At 30.1% G+C, this 26,169-nt stretch overlaps 9 protein-coding genes and 2 pseudogenes across 9 annotated transcripts; 5 read left to right on the top strand and 6 right to left on the bottom strand.

Annotated features, from left to right (window-relative positions):
- Positions 1-568: 568 nt before the first annotated feature.
- Positions 569-1,009, bottom strand: LOC133324037 (histone H2B). Its single transcript, XM_061532923.1, has one exon. The coding sequence runs from the start codon at positions 959-961 to the stop codon at positions 587-589; it is 375 nt and encodes a 124-aa protein (XP_061388907.1). The 5' UTR covers positions 962-1,009; the 3' UTR covers positions 569-586.
- Positions 1,010-1,130: 121 nt separating this feature from the next.
- On the top strand, positions 1,131-1,586 carry LOC133324038 (histone H2A). The gene has a single exon (XM_061532924.1). The coding sequence runs from the start codon at positions 1,184-1,186 to the stop codon at positions 1,556-1,558; it is 375 nt and encodes a 124-aa protein (XP_061388908.1). The 5' UTR covers positions 1,131-1,183; the 3' UTR covers positions 1,559-1,586.
- Positions 1,587-4,103: 2,517 nt separating this feature from the next.
- Positions 4,104-4,482, bottom strand: LOC133324044 (histone H4). The gene has a single exon (XM_061532930.1). It carries the CDS (start codon positions 4,448-4,450, stop codon positions 4,139-4,141), a length of 312 nt encoding a protein of 103 aa, XP_061388914.1. The 5' UTR covers positions 4,451-4,482; the 3' UTR covers positions 4,104-4,138.
- A 2,735-nt stretch (positions 4,483-7,217) lies between these two features.
- LOC133324040 (histone H1-like) lies at positions 7,218-8,030 on the top strand. Its single transcript, XM_061532927.1, has one exon. It carries the CDS (start codon positions 7,277-7,279, stop codon positions 7,955-7,957), a length of 681 nt encoding a protein of 226 aa, XP_061388911.1. The 5' UTR covers positions 7,218-7,276; the 3' UTR covers positions 7,958-8,030.
- A 1,058-nt stretch (positions 8,031-9,088) lies between these two features.
- Positions 9,089-9,533, bottom strand: LOC133324043 (histone H2B-like; annotated as a pseudogene).
- A 163-nt stretch (positions 9,534-9,696) lies between these two features.
- Positions 9,697-10,152, top strand: LOC133324042 (histone H2A). The gene has a single exon (XM_061532929.1). The coding sequence runs from the start codon at positions 9,750-9,752 to the stop codon at positions 10,122-10,124; it is 375 nt and encodes a 124-aa protein (XP_061388913.1). The 5' UTR covers positions 9,697-9,749; the 3' UTR covers positions 10,125-10,152.
- A 2,448-nt stretch (positions 10,153-12,600) lies between these two features.
- LOC133324045 (histone H4) lies at positions 12,601-12,979 on the bottom strand. The gene has a single exon (XM_061532931.1). It carries the CDS (start codon positions 12,945-12,947, stop codon positions 12,636-12,638), a length of 312 nt encoding a protein of 103 aa, XP_061388915.1. The 5' UTR covers positions 12,948-12,979; the 3' UTR covers positions 12,601-12,635.
- Positions 12,980-15,620: 2,641 nt separating this feature from the next.
- LOC133324041 (histone H1.1-like) lies at positions 15,621-16,382 on the top strand. Its single transcript, XM_061532928.1, has one exon. The coding sequence runs from the start codon at positions 15,760-15,762 to the stop codon at positions 16,309-16,311; it is 552 nt and encodes a 183-aa protein (XP_061388912.1). The 5' UTR covers positions 15,621-15,759; the 3' UTR covers positions 16,312-16,382.
- A 1,071-nt stretch (positions 16,383-17,453) lies between these two features.
- On the bottom strand, positions 17,454-17,788 carry LOC133324046 (histone H2B-like; annotated as a pseudogene).
- Positions 17,789-23,223: 5,435 nt separating this feature from the next.
- LOC133324035 (histone H2A) lies at positions 23,224-23,686 on the top strand. The gene has a single exon (XM_061532922.1). The coding sequence runs from the start codon at positions 23,284-23,286 to the stop codon at positions 23,656-23,658; it is 375 nt and encodes a 124-aa protein (XP_061388906.1). The 5' UTR covers positions 23,224-23,283; the 3' UTR covers positions 23,659-23,686.
- A 2,186-nt stretch (positions 23,687-25,872) lies between these two features.
- On the bottom strand, positions 25,873-26,165 carry LOC133324039 (histone H4-like; the record flags this gene model as incomplete). Its single annotated transcript, XM_061532925.1, has 1 exon — positions 25,873-26,165. A coding segment is annotated over one exon (258 nt), but the record flags the coding sequence as incomplete, so codon positions are not given.
- Between the last annotated feature and the right edge of the window lie 4 nt (positions 26,166-26,169).

Genomic DNA, 26,169 nt, shown 5'->3' with positions numbered 1-26,169 from the left:
TGCTGTACTGAAGAAAAAATGCTTGTACATACATGTTGTCCATTCACATATTCGTTCGTATGGCACTGATGTCTACTATAGCACAACGAACTAAAATCGCACCAATACATACACACATACGACTGCTTGTGCGATATGTTGTTATACCCATATAGCACAAGTAAACAAGCAACGACTAACAAAGCAAGCAACGGCGTTGGCATAAGGCAATGTGAGTTAGTACAAATGAATGGAAATATATTATTTTCAGTGAAAATATGGAATTTTAATTTTTTTTGTAGAATTTTGGTATTTATTGAAAAAAAAAAAAAAAATTGTATGTAATGAAAAAAGACGAAAGAAAAAAATGTTGGTTTGATAAAATATAATTTATTTATGAAAAATAATATTCTGAAAAAAAAAAATTAAAAATATGGTTTAAAATATTTTTTTTTAATTTTATTTATTTAAAAATTTTCTTTATTAACTAAAAATGCATAAATATGGTTTCAACAAAAATTTGATCTCTTTTAAAATATTTTTTGTGGCCCTGAAAAGGGCCTTTTATGGTTGAATTTCGACGAATAAATGAAAAAAATCAAGGCATTTACTTGGAGCTGGTATATTTAGTAACAGCCTTGGTACCTTCACTGACAGCGTGCTTAGCCAATTCACCGGGCAACAATAGACGAACGGCAGTTTGGATTTCCCGACTGGTGATGGTCGAGCGCTTGTTGTAGTGAGCCAAACGGGAGGCTTCGGCGGCAATACGTTCGAAGATATCATTCACAAAACTGTTCATGATGCTCATGGCCTTTGAGGAAATACCAGTATCAGGATGGACTTGCTTCAACACTTTGTAAATGTAGATAGCGTAACTCTCCTTACGCTTGGTACGTCTCTTCGATTTATCGCCCTTGGTGATGTTCTTTTGGGCTTTGCCGGCCTTCTTTGCTGCTTTACCACTGGTTTTAGGAGGCATTTTCACTTATTTTTTTTTTAAATCACACAAACACTTTTAACACTGTTCACAGAATAAAAGTTCAACAATTTCAGCTGCTATGTATAATACATAGCTACACACCCCTAAGTATAGTAATGTGTGTGCGAGAAAAGTATAAATACTACGGGTAGTTGTTGAAATTTTTATCATTCTGTGTTTTTCAGTGCTAAGTGAAGTGTTTAAAAATAAAATAAAGTGAAAATGTCTGGTCGTGGTAAAGGTGGCAAAGTTAAGGGAAAGGCAAAGTCCCGTTCCAATCGTGCTGGTCTTCAATTCCCCGTCGGTCGTATTCATCGTTTGTTGCGCAAAGGCAACTATGCTGAACGTGTTGGTGCCGGTGCTCCAGTATATTTAGCCGCCGTTATGGAATATTTGGCTGCTGAAGTTTTGGAATTGGCTGGTAATGCTGCTCGTGACAACAAGAAGACTCGTATCATTCCCCGTCACTTGCAATTGGCCATCCGTAATGACGAAGAATTGAACAAATTGTTGTCTGGTGTTACTATCGCCCAAGGTGGTGTATTGCCAAACATCCAAGCTGTTCTCTTGCCCAAGAAGACCGAAAAGAAAGCCTAAATTATTGCGAAAGGTATTATGGAGTGAATACAGACCATCGTATAAAACACAAAAAATCCATACAAAATCAACCAATCCGTCCTTTTCAGGACGACAAAAAATATTTAAAAAGAGAAAAAATCATTTCAAACCATATTATTTAATTAGTTAAATTTATTAAAAATAAAATAAAAAAAAAAAAAAAAAAATCCAAAAAATATAAATTTTTCTCCTTACAGCATTACATTTGTCTTTTATGAGACGAAATACATTTATTGTAGTCACATTTGAGTTTGCTTAAAATTTGTTGTTGTTTGCCGTTATAATTCGAGGTATTTTGAAGAAGAAGAAGAAGCATGCTTGTGTTATGTTGTTTTTGCAAGGGGACATTTAAAACGAAGAAGAAGAAGAAGAATAATACAGTTATTCCTGTTGATCAGTAGTACAGCTGGCTTGTATGACTCACAAAAAATAACCACCAAACACAAAAACACACACGCACGCACACACATAGTAATTTTATTGTAAGAAATCGCCTCACGCTTTTTATTTTGGGAAGGCAAAAAAGAGGAGAATTGAAAGAGTTTTTTTTTGCGTTGCAGGCCTTTGTAGTTGAAATAAAATGAAGGGATGACGAAAATAAAATGAAAATTTTTAGGAGTTTGAAGAAAAAAATGAAATTGAAAAATAAATTAAATAGGAAAATTAGAATGAAATTAAAGAAATTAAAAGAAAATATTAAAATTAAAAATAATAAATTAAAATGAAAAAATATGAAATTTATACAGACTTTTAATGGAAAATTTGGAAAATTTTTCGAAGATAAAAAGCGATTTTAGAAGTTATTTTTTGAATACAAATTAAATAATTTTGAATAAAAATTTACATTTTAGAAGAAAAATGAAAACATTTTTTTTTTTTTTTTTTTTTTTTTTGAAAAATAAATTTAAATTTGTTTAGAAAAAATTATTACGAAAATAAAAATGAAATTGGTAGAAGTTTGAAGAAAAAATGGAATTGAAAAATGAATTTAATAGGAATATTTTAATAAAATTAGAAAATATTAAAATCAAAAATATTAAATAAAAATGAAATTTATATGGACTTTTAATGAAAATTTTTGGAAAAATTTTAGAAAATGAGAAGCGATTTTATGATTTTTTTGTTTTGAAAAATAAAATGAAATGGAAAAAAAAAATGTGGAATAAAATTTGATATTTTAACAGAAAAATTAAAATATTATTTTGGATTTTTTGGAAAATAAATTTAAATTTGTTTAGAAAAAATTATAACGTTATTAAATTGGAAATTTAATTTTTTAATTTAATTTCAATTTTTTAATTTAATTTTAATTTTTTAATTTAATTTAATTTAATTTTTTAATTTAATTTTTTAATTTTTTAATTTAATTTAATTTTTTTTTTAATTTAAATTTTTTTAATTTTTTAATTTAATTTTAATTTTTTAATTTAATTTTAATTTTTTAATTTAATTTCAATTTTTTAATTTAGTTTTAATTTTTTAATTTAATTTTAATTTTTTAATTTAATTTTTTAAATTTTTTTTTTAATTTAATTTTAATTTTTTAATTTTAATTTTTTAATTTTTTAAAATTATTATTTTTGTAATGTTCCACTCAATATGAACATCGTACTCACATCGTTGTTTGATCGTTCGTTGGTTCGTTGTTTAGTATCATGGACTAACAAAATACTACCACATGCATAGATAAAGTGACGCTATGGTATACATACATAATATAAGCAAGCATATGAACAAACAAGCAACGGCATTTAGAAATGCGAGTTGACGGCGGCATTTTTATATGGAAATATGTTCGAAGGAAGAAAATTTTTGTTTTTTGATAGAAATTTAGCGAAATTAAATAAGATTGTAATGAAAATGATGAAGTCAATTTTATTTAATTGAATAAAAAAAAAAAATAAATAAAATAAAAATAAAAAAAAATTTTTTTTCGATTTATAAAAAAAAATTAAACAAATTTTTTACGAATATTTTCAAAAATAAATAAAAAAAATTGTAGAATTTATTAAAAATAATTTTATTTTTGTAATGAATTTTCTTGAAATGAGAACGTATTGATTTTTTTTTTTATTTTTGAAATTTAAAACACTGATGTGAATAGTCATGGCATTGCTTGTTGTTCTTTAACGTACGTATGTACTAATACATGTATAGGGTATGTGTAGTTATGGTATACACACATTATATGAGTAACCAAAGGCATTTAGTTATGCGTATTGCCGACGGCATTTTAACAGGCATTGGTATGTGGAAATAATTGAAAGGAAAAAAAATATGATTTTGGAAAGAAATGTGGTATGAAATGGATAATAACTATTAGAACAAAATTAAAATTTATTTAAAATATTTGAAAAATCGGAAAAGATAACATTTTTTAAATATTTTATATATGTAGTTATAATTTTTATTAGTATATTTATTTAAAAAAAAAATAATAATAATAATTAATTTTCAACAAGAAAGTATCTCTTTTTTAATATTTTTTGTGGTCCTGAAAAGGACCGATTGGTTTGTTGTAAAATAAGAAGATTTCTCCAAATAGCGTCAAGAAAATATTTAACCGCCGAAACCGTACAAAGTACGACCTTGTCTCTTCAAAGCGTAGACGACATCCATAGCAGTGACGGTTTTACGCTTAGCGTGTTCGGTGTAGGTGACAGCATCACGAATAACGTTTTCCAAAAACACTTTCAGAACACCACGAGTTTCTTCGTAAATCAATCCAGAAATACGTTTTACACCACCACGACGAGCCAAACGTCTAATAGCTGGCTTGGTAATGCCCTGGATATTATCACGTAACACTTTGCGATGACGTTTAGCGCCACCTTTTCCCAAGCCTTTTCCACCTTTACCGCGACCAGTCATTTTTCACTTTTTTTTTAATTCACTTTAACACTTCACGAAAGCACAAGAACGAATGTTTTAACTGCGTCCCTAACGGTTCTATTTATACAAAAATTTCCCTGATCGTCAACCATTTCGACTTAGTTCGTGTTGCTTGTGCCATAGTCGTTTGTGTATATGTGTGCGTGTGTGCGCCCATTTAGTAGACATATATTTGTATTTACGAACACTCACCCTTAATCGTTGATGCTAACACACAATTTTTCTATAAATACTCGTTTCTGGCGCGGTTTCCGAGTTATTACAGTGTTAACAGTGTTTGTGTGCATACCTAGTGAAGTGAAAAAATTAAAGTGAAAAATGGCTCGTACTAAGCAAACTGCCCGTAAATCGACTGGTGGCAAGGCTCCTCGTAAGCAATTGGCCACTAAAGCCGCTCGTAAGAGCGCACCAGCCACCGGCGGTGTTAAGAAGCCTCATCGTTTCCGTCCCGGTACAGTCGCTTTGCGTGAAATCCGTCGTTACCAGAAGAGTACTGAATTGTTGATCCGCAAATTGCCCTTCCAGCGTTTGGTTCGTGAAATTGCTCAAGATTTCAAAACTGATTTGCGTTTCCAGAGCTCTGCTGTTATGGCCTTGCAAGAAGCCAGTGAAGCCTACTTGGTCGGTCTTTTCGAAGATACTAACTTGTGCGCCATCCATGCTAAGCGTGTCACCATCATGCCTAAAGATATCCAATTGGCCAGACGTATTCGTGGAGAACGTGCTTAAATTCTTGACGTTTTAAAAACTCATTTTTTTACAACAAAACAATCGGTCCTTTTCAGGACCACAAAATATATCAAAAAAGAGATTCAATTTTTAACAAATTATTTATTATTATTACAATTTTTATTAAATAAAAATATTTTTACGTTGTTTTAATTTATTTTGAGGCTGATAGGAATACAATCGGTCCTTTTCAGGACCACAAAATATATCAAAAAAGAGATTCAATTTTTAACAAATTATTTATTATTATTACAATTTTTATTAAATAAAAATATTTTTACGTTGTTTTAATTTATTTTGAGGCTGATAGGAATACAGGATTTTTTTAATTTATTTTTTTATTTTGAGTAAAGTTTCCAAACATTTTTTTTTTTTATTTGAAATTATAAATTTTTTTCGCTTTTCTTTTCATTAAAAATAATTTTTCATACATTTTCTCAACATTTTCGTAAAATGATTTTCTATTTAAATTTTTTTTTTTTTCATTTTAATTTTTATTTCGTTAGAAATAATTTTTTTTAATTCTGGTTAAAATTTTAATTATTCAGATTTATTATTTAAATTATTTTATTTTTTTTTCTTTGTTTCTATTTAAAATTTTTCGTTTGTATTGTCACATGATGAATTTTTTTCACATTGTTTGTTTAATTGTTTTCTATTCACCTTTTTCGTAATTGGCGGGAAAATGCTTCCCTCCATTTTTCCCCTTCCAAAAAAAATTCTCTTATGTATTAATGCAATATGTTATTTTTGGCGCGAAAAAAATTTCCCCTCAATATTTTTGTTTTTTTTTTGTTTTACAGCAAACATCCCCATGAATGAAGAATGAAATGTGCATGTTTTTTCTTTTCCAGCTAATTTTCTACCATGTAAAAAAAAAATTCTATCTAATTTTATATTTGTCTCTGTCTATGAAAAATTTGATGGGAAATATTTTTTGATTTCTAAAGGCAGAATTTCTCTATTCAAAAACCAATTTTTTTAAAGAAAATTATAAATTAGTATTTTTTAGTAAAATAATTATTAAAATTTTATATTTTGACTAAAAATTAATAGAAAATAGTAAATACTTAATAATCAATAGGAATACAATATTTTTGTAACGTTCGAAAAATTCCATGAAATTTCTTTGTACTCTGCTCTGCCATGAAAGGTAATAGCAAAAACGAAATTATTTTTAATATAATTTTTTTTTTGCAAAAATTTGACAAAATTATTGTGAAAATTAATAAATAACTGATTTATAAATTATTTTAGAATATTTTTAAATTAAAATTAATTTATTTTTGACAAATTATTTTATTTTGAAAAAAATTGCCGTTTGTTGATGAATGTTCGTCCATTGGTAGTATATGATATTGTAAGGAATTTTTAACTTTTCCAAACAATTAATGACTTTTTATGAATAATGTTTTATTTTGGTGTAAATATACAAATCCTGAAATGTTTTTTAAGAAATTTTTATAAAAGTTAATAAGATTTGAGCTTTCAAATTTATTTGTAGAAAAAGTTTTCTTCATTGAAAATATGCCAACAAGAGGATTTCTGCTGTCATAGACCACATAATAAATTTAATTTTTCTCACATAGAAAATGCAAAATTTCTAAATATTTTTAATTTATCCTAAAGAAAACATATCAGGCTATATTATCAAAAAGAAATTTTATGAAAATTTTCAAAATTTTTTGGATTTTTTTCAAATTTAGTTAGAAATTTGTGATTTCAAATTCATAATCTTTGAAGTTAAACGTCTATAACTCGCTAACCGGTAATGATAATAACATGAAATATCTTTTAAAATGAAGCCTGAAATCTATACTTTCAAAATGTAAAATATCTTTTTCAGCAATTTTTAAAGCTTCCTGGGAAAAATTAAATTTCTGTGAAAACTTTTGTAAAAAATTAAACACGCTTCCACACAATAATTCGAAAAATATACCAATTGACTACTATGCACTTCTCATCTTTTCGATGTACCTATGTTATACGGCTCGACCAATAACAAAATAGTAGTACACATAAATTTGTGAGTGTATTTGTGTTAACAGTGAAATATAAAAACAGTGAAATATAAACATGTCTGACGCCGCCGTTGCTGAAACCACCGCCTCCCCAGTTGCCGCTGTTGAGAAAAAGGCACCAAAGAAGGCCGCTGCCAAAGCAAAAAAACCATCAGCCGCTCCAACTCATCCACCAACCCAGCAAATGGTAGATGCTGCCATCAAAACTTTGAAGGAACGTGGAGGTTCTTCATTGCCAGCCATCAAAAAATATTTGGCCAGCACCTACAAAGTAGATGCCCAAAAATTGGCCCCCTTCATCAAGAAATACTTGAAGAGTGCTGTTGCCAGTGGAAAATTGATCCAAACTAAAGGTAAGGGTGCTTCTGGTTCATTCAAATTGTCCGCTTCGGCTTCCAAGGAACCTAAAGCAAAGACTGCTGAAAAGAAAAAGAAGGCTCCCGCCGCTGGTGAAAAGAAAAAGAAGGTCGCCCCTAAAAAGGCTGCCGGCGAAAAGAAGACAGCTGCCAAAAAACCATCTGCCGCCAAAAAGACCGCTGAAAAGAAGAAGGCCGACAAAACAAAGGCCAAGGCTGCCAAGAAAACCGGTACAGTTAAGGCAAAACCCGCAAAGACCGCCGCTAAAGCATCTGCCACCAAACCAAAGGCACCCAAGGCAAAAACAGCCGCTGCTAAGCCCAAAAAAGCCGCAGCACCAAAGAAGCCAGCTGCCAAGAAAGCCGCCGCCAAGAAGTAATTTTTTCCACAAAAATTACTTTGTCAAGAATTTTTTCGATATTCGAAAACATAATATCTAACAGCCCTTTTCAGGGCTACAAATTAAATTTCAAAAGAGACAAAATATTTATTTCATACTATTTACTAATTATTTTATTATTTTACTACCTAAATAAATGAGAAAATCCACATGTGTTTTAATTTTAGGAGAAAAAAAAGAATTTGCTAATTAGAGTATTAGGTAAAAGTGTGCCTGTTTATTTATGGACATTCCAGAAAATGACGCCACAAATGGATTATTTTTTTTTAATCCAGGTCATAAACTTTTATAATTTGCAATTACCTAATGGTAAAAATATTTTAATATTTTCTGCTTAATTTTTGAATTTCGTAAATTTTCTTCAAAATTTGTAAATCGCCCCTTTAACGTTACAAAAACTAAATATTTTAATATTTTCCAAAATTTTTGAATTTCGTTAATTTTGTTCAAAAATGTATAATCACCGTTTTAAAAATATTTTTCTTTGGAAAGAATTCCACCACTAATTTTTTTCCCGCCAAAAAATCTCTCAACTTCATATTTGCCATTTGCCTTTGCTGTACTGAAGAAAAAATGCTTGTACATACATGTTGTCCATTCACATATTCGTTCGTATGGCACTGATGTCTACTATAGCACAACGAACTAAAATCGCACCAATACATACACACATACGACTGCTTGTGCGATATGTTGTTATACCCATATAGCACAAGTAAACAAGCAACGACTAACAAAGCAAGCAACGGCGTTGGCATAAGGCAATGTGAGTTAGTACAAATGAATGGAAATATATTATCATGAGTGAAAATATGTAATTTTTATTTTTTGTAGAATTTTTGTATTTTTTGAAAAAAATATATGTAATGAAAAAAGACGAAAGAAAATAATGTTGGTTTGAAAAAATATATTTTATTTGTGAAAAATAATATTCTGAAAAAAAAATTAAAAATATGGTTTAAAATATTTTTTTTTTAATTTTATTTATTTAAAAATTTTCTTTATTAACTAAAAATGCATAAATATGGTTTCAACAAAAATTTGATCTCTTTTAAAATATTTTTTGTGGCCCTGAAAAGGGCCTTTTATGGTTGAATTTCGACGAATAAATGAAAAAAATCAAGGCATTTACTTGGAGCTGGTATATTTAGTAACAGCCTTGGTACCTTCACTGACAGCGTGCTTAGCCAATTCACCGGGCAACAATAGACGAACGGCAGTTTGGATTTCCCGACTGGTGATGGTCGAGCGCTTGTTGTAGTGAGCCAAACGGGAGGCTTCGGCGGCAATACGTTAAGATATCATTCACAAAACTGTTCATGATGCTCATGGCCTTTGAGGAAATACCAGTATCGGGATGGACTTGCTTCAACACTTTGTAAATGTAGATAGCGTAACTCTCCTTACGCTTGGTACGTCTCTTCGATTTATCGCCCTTGGTGATGTTCTTTTGGGCTTTGCCGGCCTTCTTTGCTGCTTTACCACTGGTTTTAGGAGGCATTTTCACTTATTTTTTTTTTAAATCACACAAACACTTTTAACACTGTTCACAGAATAAAAATACCCCGGCAGCCAACTACATATTTGTAGATTAAAATGTTCAACAATTTCAGGTAGTCACAGCTGCTATGTATAATACATAGCTACACACCCCTAAGTATAGTAATGTGTGTGCGAGAAAAGTATAAATACTACGGGTAGTTGTTGAAATTTTTATCATTCTGTGTTTTTCAGTGCTAAGTGAAGTGTTTAAAAATAAAATAAAGTGAAAATGTCTGGTCGTGGTAAAGGTGGCAAAGTTAAGGGAAAGGCAAAGTCCCGTTCCAATCGTGCTGGTCTTCAATTCCCCGTCGGTCGTATTCATCGTTTGTTGCGCAAAGGCAACTATGCTGAACGTGTTGGTGCCGGTGCTCCAGTATATTTAGCCGCCGTTATGGAATATTTGGCTGCTGAAGTTTTGGAATTGGCTGGTAATGCTGCTCGTGACAACAAGAAGACTCGTATCATTCCCCGTCACTTGCAATTGGCCATCCGTAATGACGAAGAATTGAACAAATTGTTGTCTGGTGTTACTATCGCCCAAGGTGGTGTATTGCCAAACATCCAAGCTGTTCTCTTGCCCAAGAAGACCGAAAAGAAAGCCTAAATTATTGCGAAAGGTATTATGGAGTGAATACAGACCATCGTATAAAACACAAAAAATCCATACAAAATCAACCAATCCGTCCTTTTCAGGACGACAAAAAATATTTAAAAAGAGAAAAAATCATTTCAAACCATATTTATTTCATTAGTTAAATTTATTAAAAATAAAATAAAAAAATTCCAAAAAATATAAATTTTTCTCCTTACAGCATTACATTTGTCTTCTATGAGACAATATACATTTATTGTAGTCACATTTGAGTTTGCTTAAAATTTGTTGTTGTTTGCCGTTATAATTCAAGGTATTTTGAAGAAGAAGAAGCATGCTTGTGTTATGTTGTTTTTGCAAGGGGACATTTAAAACGAAGAAGAAGAAGAAGAATAATACAGTTATTCCTGTTGATCAGTAGTACAGCTGGCTTGTATGACTCACAAAAAATAACCACCAAACACAAAAACACACACGCACACACACACATAGTAATTTTATTGTAAGAAATCGCCTCACGCTTTTTATTTTGGGAAGGCAAAAAAGAGGAGAATTGAAAGAGTTTTTTTTTGCGTTGCAGGCCTTTGTAGTTGAAATAAAATTATAGAATAAGGAAAATAAAAATGAAAATTTTAAGGAGTTTGGAGAAAAAATAGAATTGAAAAATAAATTTAATAGGAAAATTAGAATGAAATTAATAGAAAATATTAAAATTAAAAATAATAAATTAAAATGAAAAAATATGAAATTTATACAGACTTTTAATGGAAAATTTGGAAAATTTTTCGAAGATAAAAAGCGATTTTAGGAGTTATTTTTTGAAAAATAAAATGAAATAAATTACAAATTAAATAATTTTGAATAAAAATTGACATTTTAGAAGAAAAATGAAAACATTTTTTTTTTTTTTTTTTTTTTGAAAAATAAATTTAAATTTGTTTAGAAAAAATTATTACGAAAATAAAAATGAAATTGGTAGAAGTTTGAAGAAAAAATGGAATTGAAAAATGAATTTAATAGGAATATTTTAATAAAATTAGAAAATATTAAAATCAAAAATATTAAATAAAAATGAAATTTATATGGACTTTTAATGAAAATTTTTGGAAAAATTTTAGAAAATGAGAAGCGATTTTATGATTTTTTTTGTTTTGAAAAATAAAATGAAATGGAAAAAAATGTGGAATAAAATTTGATATTTTAACAGAAAAATGAAAATATTATTTTGGATTTTTTGGAAAATAAATTTAAATTTGTTTAGAAAAAATTATTACGTTATTAAATTGGAAATTTAATTTTTTAATTTAATTTCAATTTTTTAATTTAATTTTAATTTTTTAATTTAATTTCAATTTTTTAATTTAAATTTAATTTTTTAATTTAAATTTAATTTTTTAATTTAATTTTAATTTTCTAATTTAATTTTAATTTTTTAATTTAAATTTTTTAATTTAAATTTAATTTAATTTAATTTTAATTTTCTAATTTAATTTTAATTTTTTAATTTAATTTTAATTTTTTTAAATTTATTAATTTTTTTTAATTGAAATTATTATTTTTGTAATGTTTCACTCACTATGAACATCGTACTCACATCGTTGTTGGATCGTTCGTTGGTTCGTTGTTTAGTATCATGGACTAACAAAATACTACCACATGCATAGATAAAGTGACGCTATGGTATACATACATAATATAAGCAAGCATATGAACAAACAAGCAACGGCATTTAGAAATGCGAGTTGACGGCGGCATTTTTATATGGAAATATGTTCGAAGGAAGAAAATTTTTGTTTTTTGATAGAAATTTAGCGAAATTAAATAAGATTGTAATGAAAATGATGAAGTAAATTTTAATTGAATAAAAAAAAATAAATAAAATAAAAATAAAAAAAATAAAAAATTTTCGATTTATAAAAAAATTAAACAAATTTTTTACGAATATTTTCGAAAATAAGTAGAAAAATTTAGAATTCATTACAAATAATTTTAATTTTTTAATGAATTTTCTTGAAATGAGAACGTATTGATTTTTTTTTTTATTTTTGAAATTTAAAACACTGATGTGAATAGTCATGGCATTGCTTGTTGTTCTTTAACGTACGTATGTACTAATACATGTATAGGGTATGTGTAGTTATGGTATACACACATAATATGAGTAACCAAAGGCATTTAGTAATGCGTATTGCCGACGGCATTTTAACAGGCATTGGTATGTGGAAATAATTGAAAGGAAAAAATATGATTTTGGAAAGAAATGTGGTATAAAATGGATAATACTATTAGAAGAAAATTCAAATTTATTAAAAATATTTGAAAAATCGGAAAAGGTAAGAACATTTTTTCAAATATTTTATATATGTAGTTATAATGTTTATTAGTATATTTATTAAAAAAAATAATAATAATTAATTTTCAACAAGAAAGTATCTCTTTTTTAATATTTTTTGTGGTCCTGAAAAGGACCGATTGGTTTGTTGTAAAATAAGAAGATTTCTCCAAATAGCGTCAAGAAAATATTTAACCGCCGAAACCGTACAAAGTACGACCTTGTCTCTTCAAAGCGTAGACGACATCCATAGCAGTGACGGTTTTACGCTTAGCGTGTTCGGTGTAGGTGACAGCATCACGAATAACGTTTTCCAAAAACACTTTCAGAACACCACGAGTTTCTTCGTAAATCAATCCAGAAATACGTTTTACACCACCACGACGAGCCAAACGTCTAATAGCTGGCTTGGTAATGCCCTGGATATTATCACGTAACACTTTGCGATGACGTTTAGCGCCACCTTTTCCCAAGCCTTTTCCACCTTTACCGCGACCAGTCATTTTTCACTTTTTTTTAATTCACTTTAACACTTCACGAAAGCACAAGAACGAATGTTTTAACTAGCAGCCTAACGGTTCTATTTATACAAAAATTTCCCTCGTCAACCACTTCGACATAGTTCGTGTTGCTTGTGCCATAGTCGTTTATGTATATGTGTGCGTGTGTGTGCCCATTTAGTAGACATATATTTGTATTTACGAACACTCACCCTTAATCGTTGATGCTAACACAAAATTTTTCTATAAATACTCGTTTCTGGCGCGGTTCCCGAGTTATTACAGTGTTAACAGTGTTTGTGTGCATACCTAGTGAAGTGAAAAAATTAAAGTGAAAAATGGCTCGTACTAAGCAAACTGCCCGTAAATCGACTGGTGGCAAGGCTCCTCGTAAGCAATTGGCCACTAAAGCCGCTCGTAAGAGCGCACCAGCCACCGGCGGTGTTAAGAAGCCTCATCGTTTCCGTCCCGGTACAGTCGCTTTGCGTGAAATCCGTCGTTACCAGAAGAGTACTGAATTGTTGATCCGCAAATTGCCCTTCCAGCGTTTGGTTCGTGAAATTGCTCAAGATTTCAAAACTGATTTGCGTTTCCAGAGCTCTGCTGTTATGGCCTTGCAAGAAGCCAGTGAAGCCTACTTGGTCGGTCTTTTCGAAGATACTAACTTGTGCGCCATCCATGCTAAGCGTGTCACCATCATGCCTAAAGATATCCAATTGGCCAGACGTATTCGTGGAGAACGTGCTTAATTTACTTGACGTTTTAAAAACTCATTTTTTACAACAAAACAATCGGTCCTTTTCAGGACCACAAAATATATTAAAAAAGAGATTAAATTTTTAACAAATTATTTACTATTATTACAATTTTTTTATTAAATAAAAATGTTTTTTACGTTGTTTTAATTTATTTTGATGCTAATAGGAATAGGATTTTGTATTTATTTTTTATTCTGAGTAAAGTTTCCAAACATTTATTTTTTTCATTTGAAATTATAATTTTTTTTCGCTTTTCTTTTCATTAAAAATAATTTTTCATACATTTTCTCAACATTTTCGTAAAATGATTTTCTATTTAATTTTTTTTTTTTAATTTTAATTTTTATTTCGTTAGAAATTATTTTTTTTAATTCTGGTTAAAATTTTAATTATTCAGATTTATTATTTAAATTATTTTATTTTTTTTCTTTGTTTCTATTTAAAATTTTTCACATTGTCACATGATGAATTTTTTTCACATTGTTTGTTTAATTGTTTTCTATTCACCTTTTTCGTAATTGGCGGGAAAATGCTTCCCTCCATTTTTCCCCTTCCAAAAAAAATTCTCTTATGTATTAATGCAATATGTTATTTTTGGCGCGAAAAAAATTTCCCCTCAATATTTTTGTTTTTTTTTTTTTTTACAGCAAACATCCCCATGAATGAAGAATGAAATGTGCATGTTTTTTCTTTTCCAGCTAATTTTCTACCATGTAAAAAAAATTCTATGTAATTTTATATTTGTCTCTGTATATTCCAATGAAAAATTTGGTGGGAAATATTTTTTGATTTCTAAAGGCAGAATTTCTCTATTCAAAAACCAATTTTTTTTAAAGAAAATTATAAATAAATTAGTATTTTTTAGTAAAATAATTATTAAAATTTCATATTTTGACTAAAAATTAATAGAAAATAGTAAATTCTTAATAATCAATAGGAATAAAATATTTTTGTAACGTTCGAAAAATTCCATGAAATTTCTTTGTACTCTGCTCTGCCATGAAAGGTAATAGTAAAAACGAAATTATTTTTAATATATTTTTTTTTGCCAAAATTTGACAAAATTATATGGAAAATTAATAAATAACTGATTTATAAATTATTTTAGAATATTTTTAAATTAAAATGAATTTATTTTTGCCAAAATATGTTATTTTGAAAAAAATTGCCGTTTGTTGATGAATGTTCGTCCATTGGTAGTATATGATATTGTAAGGAATTTTTAACTTTTCCAAACAATTAATGACTTTTTATGAATAATGTTTTATTTTGGTGTAAATATACAAATTCTGAAATGTTTTTTAAGAAATTTTTATAAAAGTTAATAAGATTTGAGCTTTCAAATTTATTTGTAGAAAAAGTTTTCTTCATTGAAAATATGCCAACAAGAGGATTTCTGCTGTCATAGACCACATAATAAATTTAATTTTTTCTCACATAGAAAATGTAAAATTGGTCAATATTTTTGTTTTATCCTAAAGTAAACATATCAGGCTATATTATCAAAAAGAAATTTTACGAAAATTTTCAAAATTTTTTGGATTTTTTCCAAATTTAGTTAGAAATTTGTGATTTCAAATTCATAATCTTTGAAGTTAAACGTCTATAACTCGCTAACGGCTAATGATAATTACATGAAATCTTTTGCAAAATGAAGCCTGAAATCTATACTTTCGAAATGTAAAATATCTTTTTCGAGAATTTTCTAAGCTTCCTCGCAAAAAATTTATTTCTCCGAAAACTTTTGTAAAAAATTTAACACGCTTCCACACAATAATTCGAAAAATATACCAATTGACTACTATGCACTTCTCATCTTTTCGATGTACCTATGTTATACGGCTCGACCAATAACAAAATAGTAGTACACATAAATTTGTGAGTGTATTTGTGTTAACAGTGAAATATAAAAACAGTGAAATATAAACATTTCTGACGCCGCCGTTGCTGAAACCACCGCCTCCCCAGTTGCCGCTGTTGAGAAAAAGGCACCAAAGAAGGCCGCTGCCAAAGCAAAGAAACCATCAGCTGCTCCAACTCATCCACCAACCCAACAAATGGTAGATGCTGCCATCAAAACATTGAAGGAACGTGGAGGTTCTTCATTGCCAGCCATCAAGAAATATTTGGCCAGCACCTACAAAGTAGATGCCCAAAAATTGGCCCCCTTCATCAAGAAGTACTTGAAGAGTGCTGTTGCCAGTGGAAAATTGATCCAAACTAAAGGTAAGGGTGCTTCTGGTTCATTCAAATTGTCCGCTTCGGCTTCCAAGGAACCCAAAGCAAAGACTGCTGAAAAGAAAAAGAAGGCCCCCGCCGCTGGTGAAAAGAAAAAGAAGGTCGCCCCTAAAAAGGCTGCCGGCGAAAAGAAGACAGCTGCCAAAAAACCATCTGCCGCCAAAAAGACCGCTGAAAAGAAGAAGGCTGACAAAACAAAGGCCAAGGCTGCCAAGAAAACCGGTACAGTTAAGGCAAAACCCGCAAAGACCGCCGCTAAAGCATCTGCCACCAAACCAAAGGCACCCAAGGCAAAAACAGCCGCTGCTAAGCCCAAAAAAGCCGCAGCACCAAAGAAGCCAGCTGCCAAGAAAGCCGCCGCCAAGAAGTAATTTTTCCCACAAAAATTACTTTGTCAAGAATTTTTTCGATATTCGAAAACATAATATCTAACAGCCCTTTTCAGGGCTACAAATTAAATATTAAAAGAGACAAAATATTTATTTCATACTATTTACTAATTATTTTATTATTTTACTACCTAAATAAATGAGAAAATCCACATGTGTTTTAATTTTAGGAGAAAAAAAAAAGAATTTGCTAATTAGAGTATTAGGTAAAAGTGTGCCTGTTTATTTATGGACATTCCAGAAAATGACGCCACAAATGGATTATTTTTTTTTTTAATCCAGGTCATAAACTTTTATAATTTGCAATTACCTAGTGGTAAACATATTTTAATATTTTCTGCTTAATTTTTGAATTTCGTAAATTTTCTTCAAAATTTGTAAATCGCCCCTTTAACGTTACAAAAACTAAATATTTTAATATTTTCCAAAATTTTTGAATTTCGTTAATTTTCTTCAAAAATGTATAATCACCGTTTTAAAAATATTTTTCTTTGGAAAGAATTCCACCACTAATTTTTTTCCCGCCAAAAAATCTCTTAACTTCATATTTGCCATTTGCCTTTGCTGTACTGAAGAAAAAATGCTTGTACATACATGTTGTCCATTCACATATTCGTTCGTATGGCACTGATGTCTACTATAGCACAACGAACTAAAATCGCACCAATACATACACACATACGACTGCTTGTGCGATATGTTGTTATACCCATATAGCACAAGTAAACAAGCAACGACTAACAAAGCAAGCAACGGCGTTGGCATAAGGCAATGTGAGTTAGTACAAATGAATGGAAATATATTATTTTCAGTGAAAATATGGAATTTTAATTTTTTTTTGTAGAATTTTGGTATTTATTGAAAAAAAAAAAAAAATTGTATGTAATGAAAAAAGACGAAAGAAAAAAATGTTGGTTTGATAAAATATAATTTATTTATGAAAAATAATATTCTGAAAAAAAAAAATTAAAAATATGGTTTAAAATATTTTTTTTTAATTTTATTTATTTAAAAATTTTCTTTATTAACTAAAAATGCATAAATATGGTTTCAACAAAAATTTGATCTCTTTTAAAATATTTTTTGTGGCCCTGAAAAGGGCCTTTGGTTGAATTTCGACGAATAAATGAAAAAAATCAAGGCATTTACTTGGAGCTGGTGTATTTAGTAACAGCCTTGGTACCTTCACTGACAGCGTGCTTAGCCAATTCACCGGGCAACAATAGACGAACGGCAGTTTGGATTTCCCCTTTGAGGAAATACCAGTATCGGGATGGACTTGCTTCAACACTTTGTAAATGTAGATAGCGTAACTCTCCTTACGCTTGGTACGTCTCTTCGATTTATCGCCCTTGGTGATGTTCTTTTGGGCTTTGCCGGCCTTCTTTGCTGCTTTACCACTGGTTTTAGGAGGCATTTTTCACTTAAGTTTTTTTTTTAATCACACAAACACTTTTAACACTGTTCACAGAATAAAAATACAAGGGCAGCCAACTACATATTTGTAGATTAAAATGTTCAACAATTTCAGGTAGTCACAGCTGCTATGTATAATACATAGCTACACACCCCTAAGTATAGTAATGTGTGTGCGAGAAAAGTATAAATACTACGGGGTGCCAAGGCAATTTTTATCATTCTGTGTTTTTCAGTGCTAAGTGAAGTGTTTAAAAATAAAATAAAGTGAAAAAGTGAAACCTGGTAAAAACCACAAAAATAGCAAAAGAGATAAAATTGAATATTGTTTCACAACGAAATACAAACATCGTTGCTGCTATTGTGGTTATACCATTAATTTTGGCTGTGTCGGCGGTTAAGTTATTTACCGTCGGCAAATAGAAGATGGAAGAAGACGACGAAGGAAGTGAAGTGCTACGTGTCGATGAAATTATATTGGCACGTAGCAAAGATGCTGATGTTTCTGCCGACGGGAAAAAAGAGGCAGCAACTGAAAAGCGTAAGAAGAGGAAGCAGAAGTATGATGATGAGTCATCATATGAAATAATGAAGCTTGACGCCCGTTTAAGTGAAATCCAAAAAAAATTGGAACAAAGTGAACAACACAACATTCTTCTAATGGAAGAAATCACTCGTCTCAAACATCTCCAAGACGAATCAGCCCGCCTTCTAACCGAAGCAGCAAAAAAAGAAAATAGCTACAAAAGAGTCATAATTGACTTGCAAAAACAGCAAAATACACCATCAATTGTCATAGATGAAGACGACATGGAAATAGATACTGCGGGCAACATGCCAAAACCGCAGAAACAACTGGCAGGCAAGAATCCACAGCTGCCCAGGACAGAACAGGCAGGCAAGAAGCCACAGCTGCCTACAACAGAACCGAGAAAATATTCCTCAACTGCAAGCAACAGAAAAGAAGAACAAACAACAACAACAACAAATCCTGCAATAACAACAAATGGCAGCAACAATCAGTCATCAGTAGCAGCAGCCGCAGCAGCAGCAGTAACATCAACCCCCATTGCCGCAGCAGCAACCACCAAAGGGAAGGGTAAGAGCCTACCAGCCATAACAGTGTATGAAGTAGGGTACAAAGAGCTGACAGGAATAATAGATAGAATTATAGGAAAAGAAAGCTATAGCATTAAAGTTATTCGAAGTACAATTATGTCCGTTAGGATTATTGGCTTAGAAAATTTTCAAAAAATTACATCTTTACTTAAAGAAAGAGGTTATAAACATCACACTCACACACCAAAACAATTATTGCCCTATTCAGTTATTATCGATAGGTTGCCTAAAGAAGTTTGTAAGGAAGAAATTATAGAATTTTTGGAAAACTTAAATTTCAATGTAAAAGTAGTAGATTTAATTAATATTACAGAAACTAAATGGATTTTAAAATTAGACAGATCAAGTGATATAAATAGACTTTATAAAACCAAAAAAATTCTAAGATGCAATATCTCTTTTAGCAGGGCTACTGGTAGGGATGTTGTTAGTTGTTTTAACTGTCAACGAATTGGACATGTCAAAGCCAATTGTGGCATGCCCTATCGTTGTGACACGTGTTGCGAAAACCACGAACGTGGTAAATGTCTGGTTAAAAATGCTTCAAATGTTTTAACAGCAGATACTGACGTACCAAGACCTCCATTAAAGTGCATTAACTGCAATCAAATAGGCCATGGAGCTAAATCCCGTGATTGCCCTATAAAAAATGCCATCCTCCTAAAAAAGAAAGAAAGGAGAGAAGAAAAAATTGCAATTAATTCTGCAAAATCAAACAGAATCTCCACAGCCAAAAACATTTTAACATATGCTAATGTACTAGGTACCCCAGATAATATACCTACAAATAACTCACAAAAAATTATAAAAAATAACATTACCACCAAAGGACCTGCATCATTAACCATCACAATGGCTGATGAATGTAGGACAACTTTTGGTAGAAACCTCACAGATCTTATGAAAGATCTCGGACAATTTAAAGATAGGTATCAGGAAATACAAAAGGCAGAAGGTGATTCCACTGCCTTTCTAAAACTCCTGATGTATTTGCAAGGATACAAATGTTGAAGTGCATATTTCTCAATCCCAATTCTATAGTGTCTTTAGTTAAAAGACACTACATTAATTTATTTATTCAAACTCATAAGCCTGATGTTCTACTTCTAGCAGAACATAAATTGACAAACAGGCACAAATTTGGTATTGAGGGATATGCACTTTATAAACAGTGCAGAGTAGGCAGATCAGGTGGAGGCACAGCAATTCTAGTCAAAGAGGAATATAAAACTGAATTTTTGGAAATAGACACAGGTAATATTGAGTCTTGTGGTGTAAAACTTTTTAAAGCTGATGGGACATTCATTGTATTAATATCAATGTATTTGCCCCCTAAAGATGATTTTTACCCCAATAGTCTAGATGAAATTGCTAACCTGGGCGCAGCTAATGACGTCATAATTGGCTGTGACCTGAATGCAAAGCATCGTGACTGGGGTGGGAATATTGAAAATAGAAGAGGTCGAGAGCTTCAAACATACATAATAAATTGCCCAAATTTGGAGATATGCCCAACAGCTAATGCCACAAGACCCAATATTGTAGAAGACTCTTTTATCGATTTTTTTATAATATCACCAAGTGTTGTTTTAGAAGAACATGACCTTTTGAAAACCCATGATTTTGAGTCAGATCATAGGGCTGTTGAAATTAATATTTCCATGCAAAATATTTTAAGGAATATTGAAAAAACATATTATAATTTCAAAAATATTAAAATCAGGAAATTCAATAGACTCTTGGAAAATAAATTAGCAGGTCATGCTCTTCCTATAGACAGAAATGTTTCAGCCAGCGAAATTAATAATTGTGTCAATGCATTAAATACGGCATTTAAAGATGCTATTGAACATTCGGTCCCTAAGCAAAAATGTCGGGATCAATTATTAGGTGAATTACCACCTCACATCCTAAGGTTCATTAAAGAACGTAAAAGATTAAGACAAATCTTAAGGAGATCAGGTGACCCTGACAGACACAATATAATTAGAGCTGACATTAAAAATTTAGGCATAATAATAAAACAATTAGTCACTAACTTTGAACAGGACCGTTACAAAAATTATCTGGAGGGCATACATATGAATTCAAAAACATATGGCAAAATCAAAAGAGCAGTTGGTCTATCCAACAAAGAGCCAATAGGAACTTTAATAGACGCCAATGGATCAAAAATCACTGATGACAGTAGTAAGGCTGAGCTTCTAGCAGACCACTTAGAGAGAGTTCATAATTTAGGGGTTGATTCGGGAAACAGTCCTATTCACAGACTTGTAAATGAGGCTGTGGATGGGATTGCTTCGCGAATGCCTATAGTGAACTTCTCTGATGACCTTACAGCTGATGGCGCTGTAATTAATAGTAATTTCCTCTGGCGGGAAGGGGGATTTGTAAATCCAGAAAAGGTGGCTATAGCAATCAAAAAAAGACCACCAAAAAAATCATGCGGTATCGACGGGATTCCCGATATTGCCCTCAAAAAAGTGGGTAATACAATTCTCACTTTCATAACCCTTTTGTGCAACCATTGCATAAATATAGGCTACTTTCCATCTAGTTGGAAACAGGCTCTAATAGTGCCAATTAAAAAGCCAAAAGCGGATGGAAAACAATGCGGCAATTATAGGCCCATTTCACTCCTATCCCCATTTGGAAAAATATTAGAATATTTCATTTTAGAAAAAATAAAATCAACAATGGAGGACCGCAATATTCTCAGAGAATTTCAATTTGGGTTTAGGCCAAAATACTCAACCACACATGCTCTGGTGACATTTTCAAATTATGTCACCAGAGGGTATGAGAGGAAAATGGGTACTATGGCTGTTAGCCTTGATTTTGCAAAGGCATTTGACACCGTTTGGCAAAATGGAATAATTTATAAACTGCAATCTTTTGGTTTCAGTCATAATATATGCAGGCTCATTGCGAGTTTTCTTGAAAGCAGGACATTTAGGGTAAAAGTCGGTGATAATATGTCTGGGCAGCGACAGGTACAAGCGGGTGTACCGCAAGGTTCACTCCTTGGGCCGGTCCTGTACAACATATTCATAAGCGACATTCCTGGTCCACCTGACGACGGCCTGCTTTTAACTTACGCAGATGACATTCTGATTGCCTTACGTGGACGTTTTGGCCATACACTTGAAAGGAGACTCAATTTATACCTCGAAAAACTTAAAAAATATTTTGATCTATGGCAGCTCAATCTCAATGTCAACAAATGTACATCTATTGTGCTAAGTGGTAAGCCCAGGGCAACATATCCAACATTGGCTAGATTCATACCTACAATAAAAATACGTAACGAAATAATACCTGCCTCAAATGAAATGAAATATTTAGGCATTATGTTCAGCAGGAAATTTAATTTCATAAAACACATTGACTTTGTAATGGAAAAAGCGAAAAGACTATTTTTCGCATATCAAAAACTTTTTATAATGAGAGGAGGACTTACCCCTCAAATTAAACTGCTGATTTATAAACAAATAATCAGGCCAATTTTAACATACTCCTTCCCAGCATGGGCTGATATCTCATCGTCCCAAATGGAAAGGCTGCGCTCGTTTGAGAGACGTATTCTATCTCCAGCCGTAGGTCTTAGACCTTACATAAATGAAAATGGAGAAATTAGAAGACCCTCAAACAAAAGTATTTATAGGGCTGCAGATTTGTGCAGAATAGACGCATTCATGGTGAAAAATGCATTATCATTCTTTGATAGATGCCAAAACTTAGAAAATAGTATGGTAAATAATTTCCTACAAATAAATTTTGATATAAACGCACTTATCAGACAAAAACACATCCCTCCAGTTGCCCTTCTTAAACTCAATGAAGAAGGCCTATTATATAATGAGGATTCTCTTATTCATTATCACCGCAGGTTCGGTAGATATGACGCAGCCACTGACCCAGTATATAATACTGACCAGTAGGCTTTAAAAAAAAAAAAAAAAAAAAAAAAAAAAAAATTGTATATACTGTAAATATTATTCTTATATAAATTTAGTCTTAAGTCTTATATATATCATAGTTATAAGTTTAGTTTTAAGTCTAGAATTTAAGACATTTTAAATCTATATTTTACTCAATAATTGCCTTTTTTGAATTTTTTGGCCTTCTTCAACATGAATTTAAATAAACATTATAAAACTAACTGATTGTCAGTACTAATGTACAACACGAACTCAAAATTTTGTAATCTCTTTTATATGTATGTAGATACCTAGAGAAGAATACCTTATATGTTCACAAATAATACTTTAGCCTTTAAGTAAAACATTGTAAAACATCAACTGAATTAAATGAATAAATGGCATTTTGAAAAATGAAAAAAAAAAAAAAAGTTGAAATTTTTATCATTCTGTGTTTTTCAGTGCTAAGTGAAGTGTTTAAAAATAAAATAAAGTGAAAATGTCTGGTCGTGGTAAAGGTGGCAAAGTTAAGGGAAAGGCAAAGTCCCGTTCCAATCGTGCTGGTCTTCAATTCCCCGTCGGTCGTATTCATCGTTTGTTGCGCAAAGGCAACTATGCTGAACGTGTTGGTGCCGGTGCTCCAGTATATTTAGCCGCCGTTATGGAATATTTGGCTGCTGAAGTTTTGGAATTGGCTGGTAATGCTGCTCGTGACAACAAGAAGACTCGTATTATTCCCCGTCACTTGCAATTGGCCATCCGTAATGACGAAGAATTGAACAAATTGTTGTCTGGTGTTACTATCGCCCAAGGTGGTGTATTGCCAAACATCCAAGCTGTTCTCTTGCCCAAGAAGACCGAAAAGAAAGCCTAAATTATTGCGAAAGGTATTATGGAGTGAATACAGACCATCGTATAAAACACAAAAAATCCATACAAAATCAACCAATCCGTCCTTTTCAGGACGACAAAAAATATTTAAAAAGAGAAAAAATCATTTCAAACAATATTATTTCATTAGTTACATTTATTAAAAATAAAATAAAAAAAAAAAAAAAAATCCAAAAAATATAAATTTTTCTCCTTACAGCATTACATTTGTCTTTTATGAGACGAAATACATTTATTGTAGTCACATTTGAGTTTGCTTAAAATTTGTTGTTGTTTGCCGTTATAGTTCGAGGTATTTTGAAGAAGAAGAAGAAGCATGCTTGTGTTATGTTGTTTTTGCAAGGGGACATTTAAAACGAAGAAGAAGAAGAAGAATAATACAGTTATTCCTGTTGATCAGTAGTACAGCTGGCTTGTATGACTCACAAAAAATAACCACCAAACACTTTTATTGTAAGAAATCGTCTACCGCTTTTTATTTTGGGAAGGCAAAAAAGAGGAGAATTGAAAGAGTTTTTTTTTGCGTTGCAGGCCTTTGTAGTTGAAATAAAATGAAGGGATGACGAAAATAAAATGAAAATTTTTAGGAGTTTGAAGAAAAAATGGAATTGAAAAATAAATTAAATAGGAAAATTTGAATGAAATTAATAGAAAATATTAAAATTAAAAATAATAAATTAAAATGAAAAAATATGAAATTTATACAGACTTTTAATGGAAAATTTGGAAAATTTTTCGAAGATAAAAAGCGATTTTAGGAGTTATTTTTTGAAAAATAAAATGAAATAAATTACAAATTAAATAATTTTGAATAAAAATTTACATTTTAGAAGAAAAATGAAAACATTTTTTTTTTTTTTTTTTTTTTTTTTTGAAAAATAAATTTAAATTTTTTTAGAAAAAATTATTACGAAAATAAAAATTAAATTGGTAGAAGTTTGAAAAAAAAATGGAATTGAAAAATGAATTTAATAGGAATATTTTAATAAAATTAGAAAATATTAAAATCAAAAATATTAAATAAAAATGAAATTTATATGGACTTTTAATGAAAATTTTTGGAAAAATTTTAAAAAATGAGAAGCGATTTTATGATCTTTTTTGTTTTGAAAAATAAAATGAAATGGAAAAAAATGTGGAATAAAATTTGATATTTTAACAGAAAAATGAAAATATTATTTTGGATTTTTTGGAAAATAAATTTAAATTTGTTTAGAAAAAATTATAACGTTATTAAATTGGAAATTTAATTTTTTAATTTAATTTCAATTTAATTTTTTAATTTAAATTTAATTTTTTAATTTAAATTTAATTTTTTAATTTAAATTTAATTTTTTAATTTAAATTTTTTAATTTTTTAATTTAATTTTTTTTTAATTTTTTTTTTTTTAATTTTAATTTTTTTTTTAATTTAAATTTTTTAATTTAAAATTTTTTAATTTTTTTAAATTATTTTAATTTTTTAATTTAATTTTTTAATTTTTTTAAATTTATTTTTTTTTTTTAATTGAAATTATTATTTTTGTAATGTTTCACTCACTATGAACATCGTACTCACATCGTTGTTATGAGTAAGCAATCGTTCGTTGGTTCGTTGTTTAGTATCATGGACTAACAAAATACTACCACATGCATAGATAAAGTGACGCTATGGTATACATACATAATATAAGCAAGCATATGAACAAACAAGCAACGGCATTTAGAAATGCGAGTTGACGGCGGCATTTTTATATGGAAATATGTTCGAAGGAAGAAAATTTTTGTTTTTTGATAGAAATTTAGCGAAATTAAATAAGATTGTAATGAAAATGATGAAGTCAATTTTAATTGAATAAAAAAAAATAAATAAAATAAAAAAAAAAAAAAAAAAAATAAAAAAAAAATTAAACAAATTTTTTACGTTTTCAAAAAAAAAATTAAACAAATTTTTTTGTAATGAATTTTCTTGAAATGAAAAATTTTAAATAAATAAAAATAATAATTTTATTTTTGTAATGAATTTTCATAATTTTATATATGTAGTTTTCTATTGATAAAATAATTGAAAGTTTTTATAAATTTATTTAAAAAAAAAAAAAAATAATTAATTTTTTATTAAAAAAAAAAAAAAATAATAATTAATTTTCAACAAGAAAGTATCTCTTTTTTAATATTTTTTGTGGTCCTGAAAAGGACCGATTGGTTTGTTGTAAAATAAGAAGATTTCTCCAAATAGCGTCAAGAAAATATTTAACCGCCGAAACCGTACAAAGTACGACCTTGTCTCTTCAAAGCGTAGACGACATCCATAGCAGTGACGGTTTTACGCTTAGCGTGTTCGGTGTAGGTGACAGCATCACGAATAACGTTTTCCAAAAACACTTTCAGAACACCACGAGTTTCTTCGTAAATCAATCCAGAAATACGTTTTACACCACCACGACGAGCCAAACGTCTAATAGCTGGCTTGGTAATGCCCTGGATATTATCACGTAACACTTTGCGATGACGT

Source organism: Musca vetustissima, unplaced genomic scaffold, assembly GCF_032173495.1.
Source record: "Musca vetustissima isolate MV318-11 ecotype Yass unplaced genomic scaffold, APGP_CSIRO_Mvet_v1 utg247220, whole genome shotgun sequence".
Classification (NCBI taxonomy): domain Eukaryota; kingdom Metazoa; phylum Arthropoda; class Insecta; order Diptera; family Muscidae; genus Musca; species Musca vetustissima.
The sequence above is the reverse complement of the archived record's forward strand: the minus strand, read 5'-3'. Positions and strand labels throughout refer to the sequence as shown.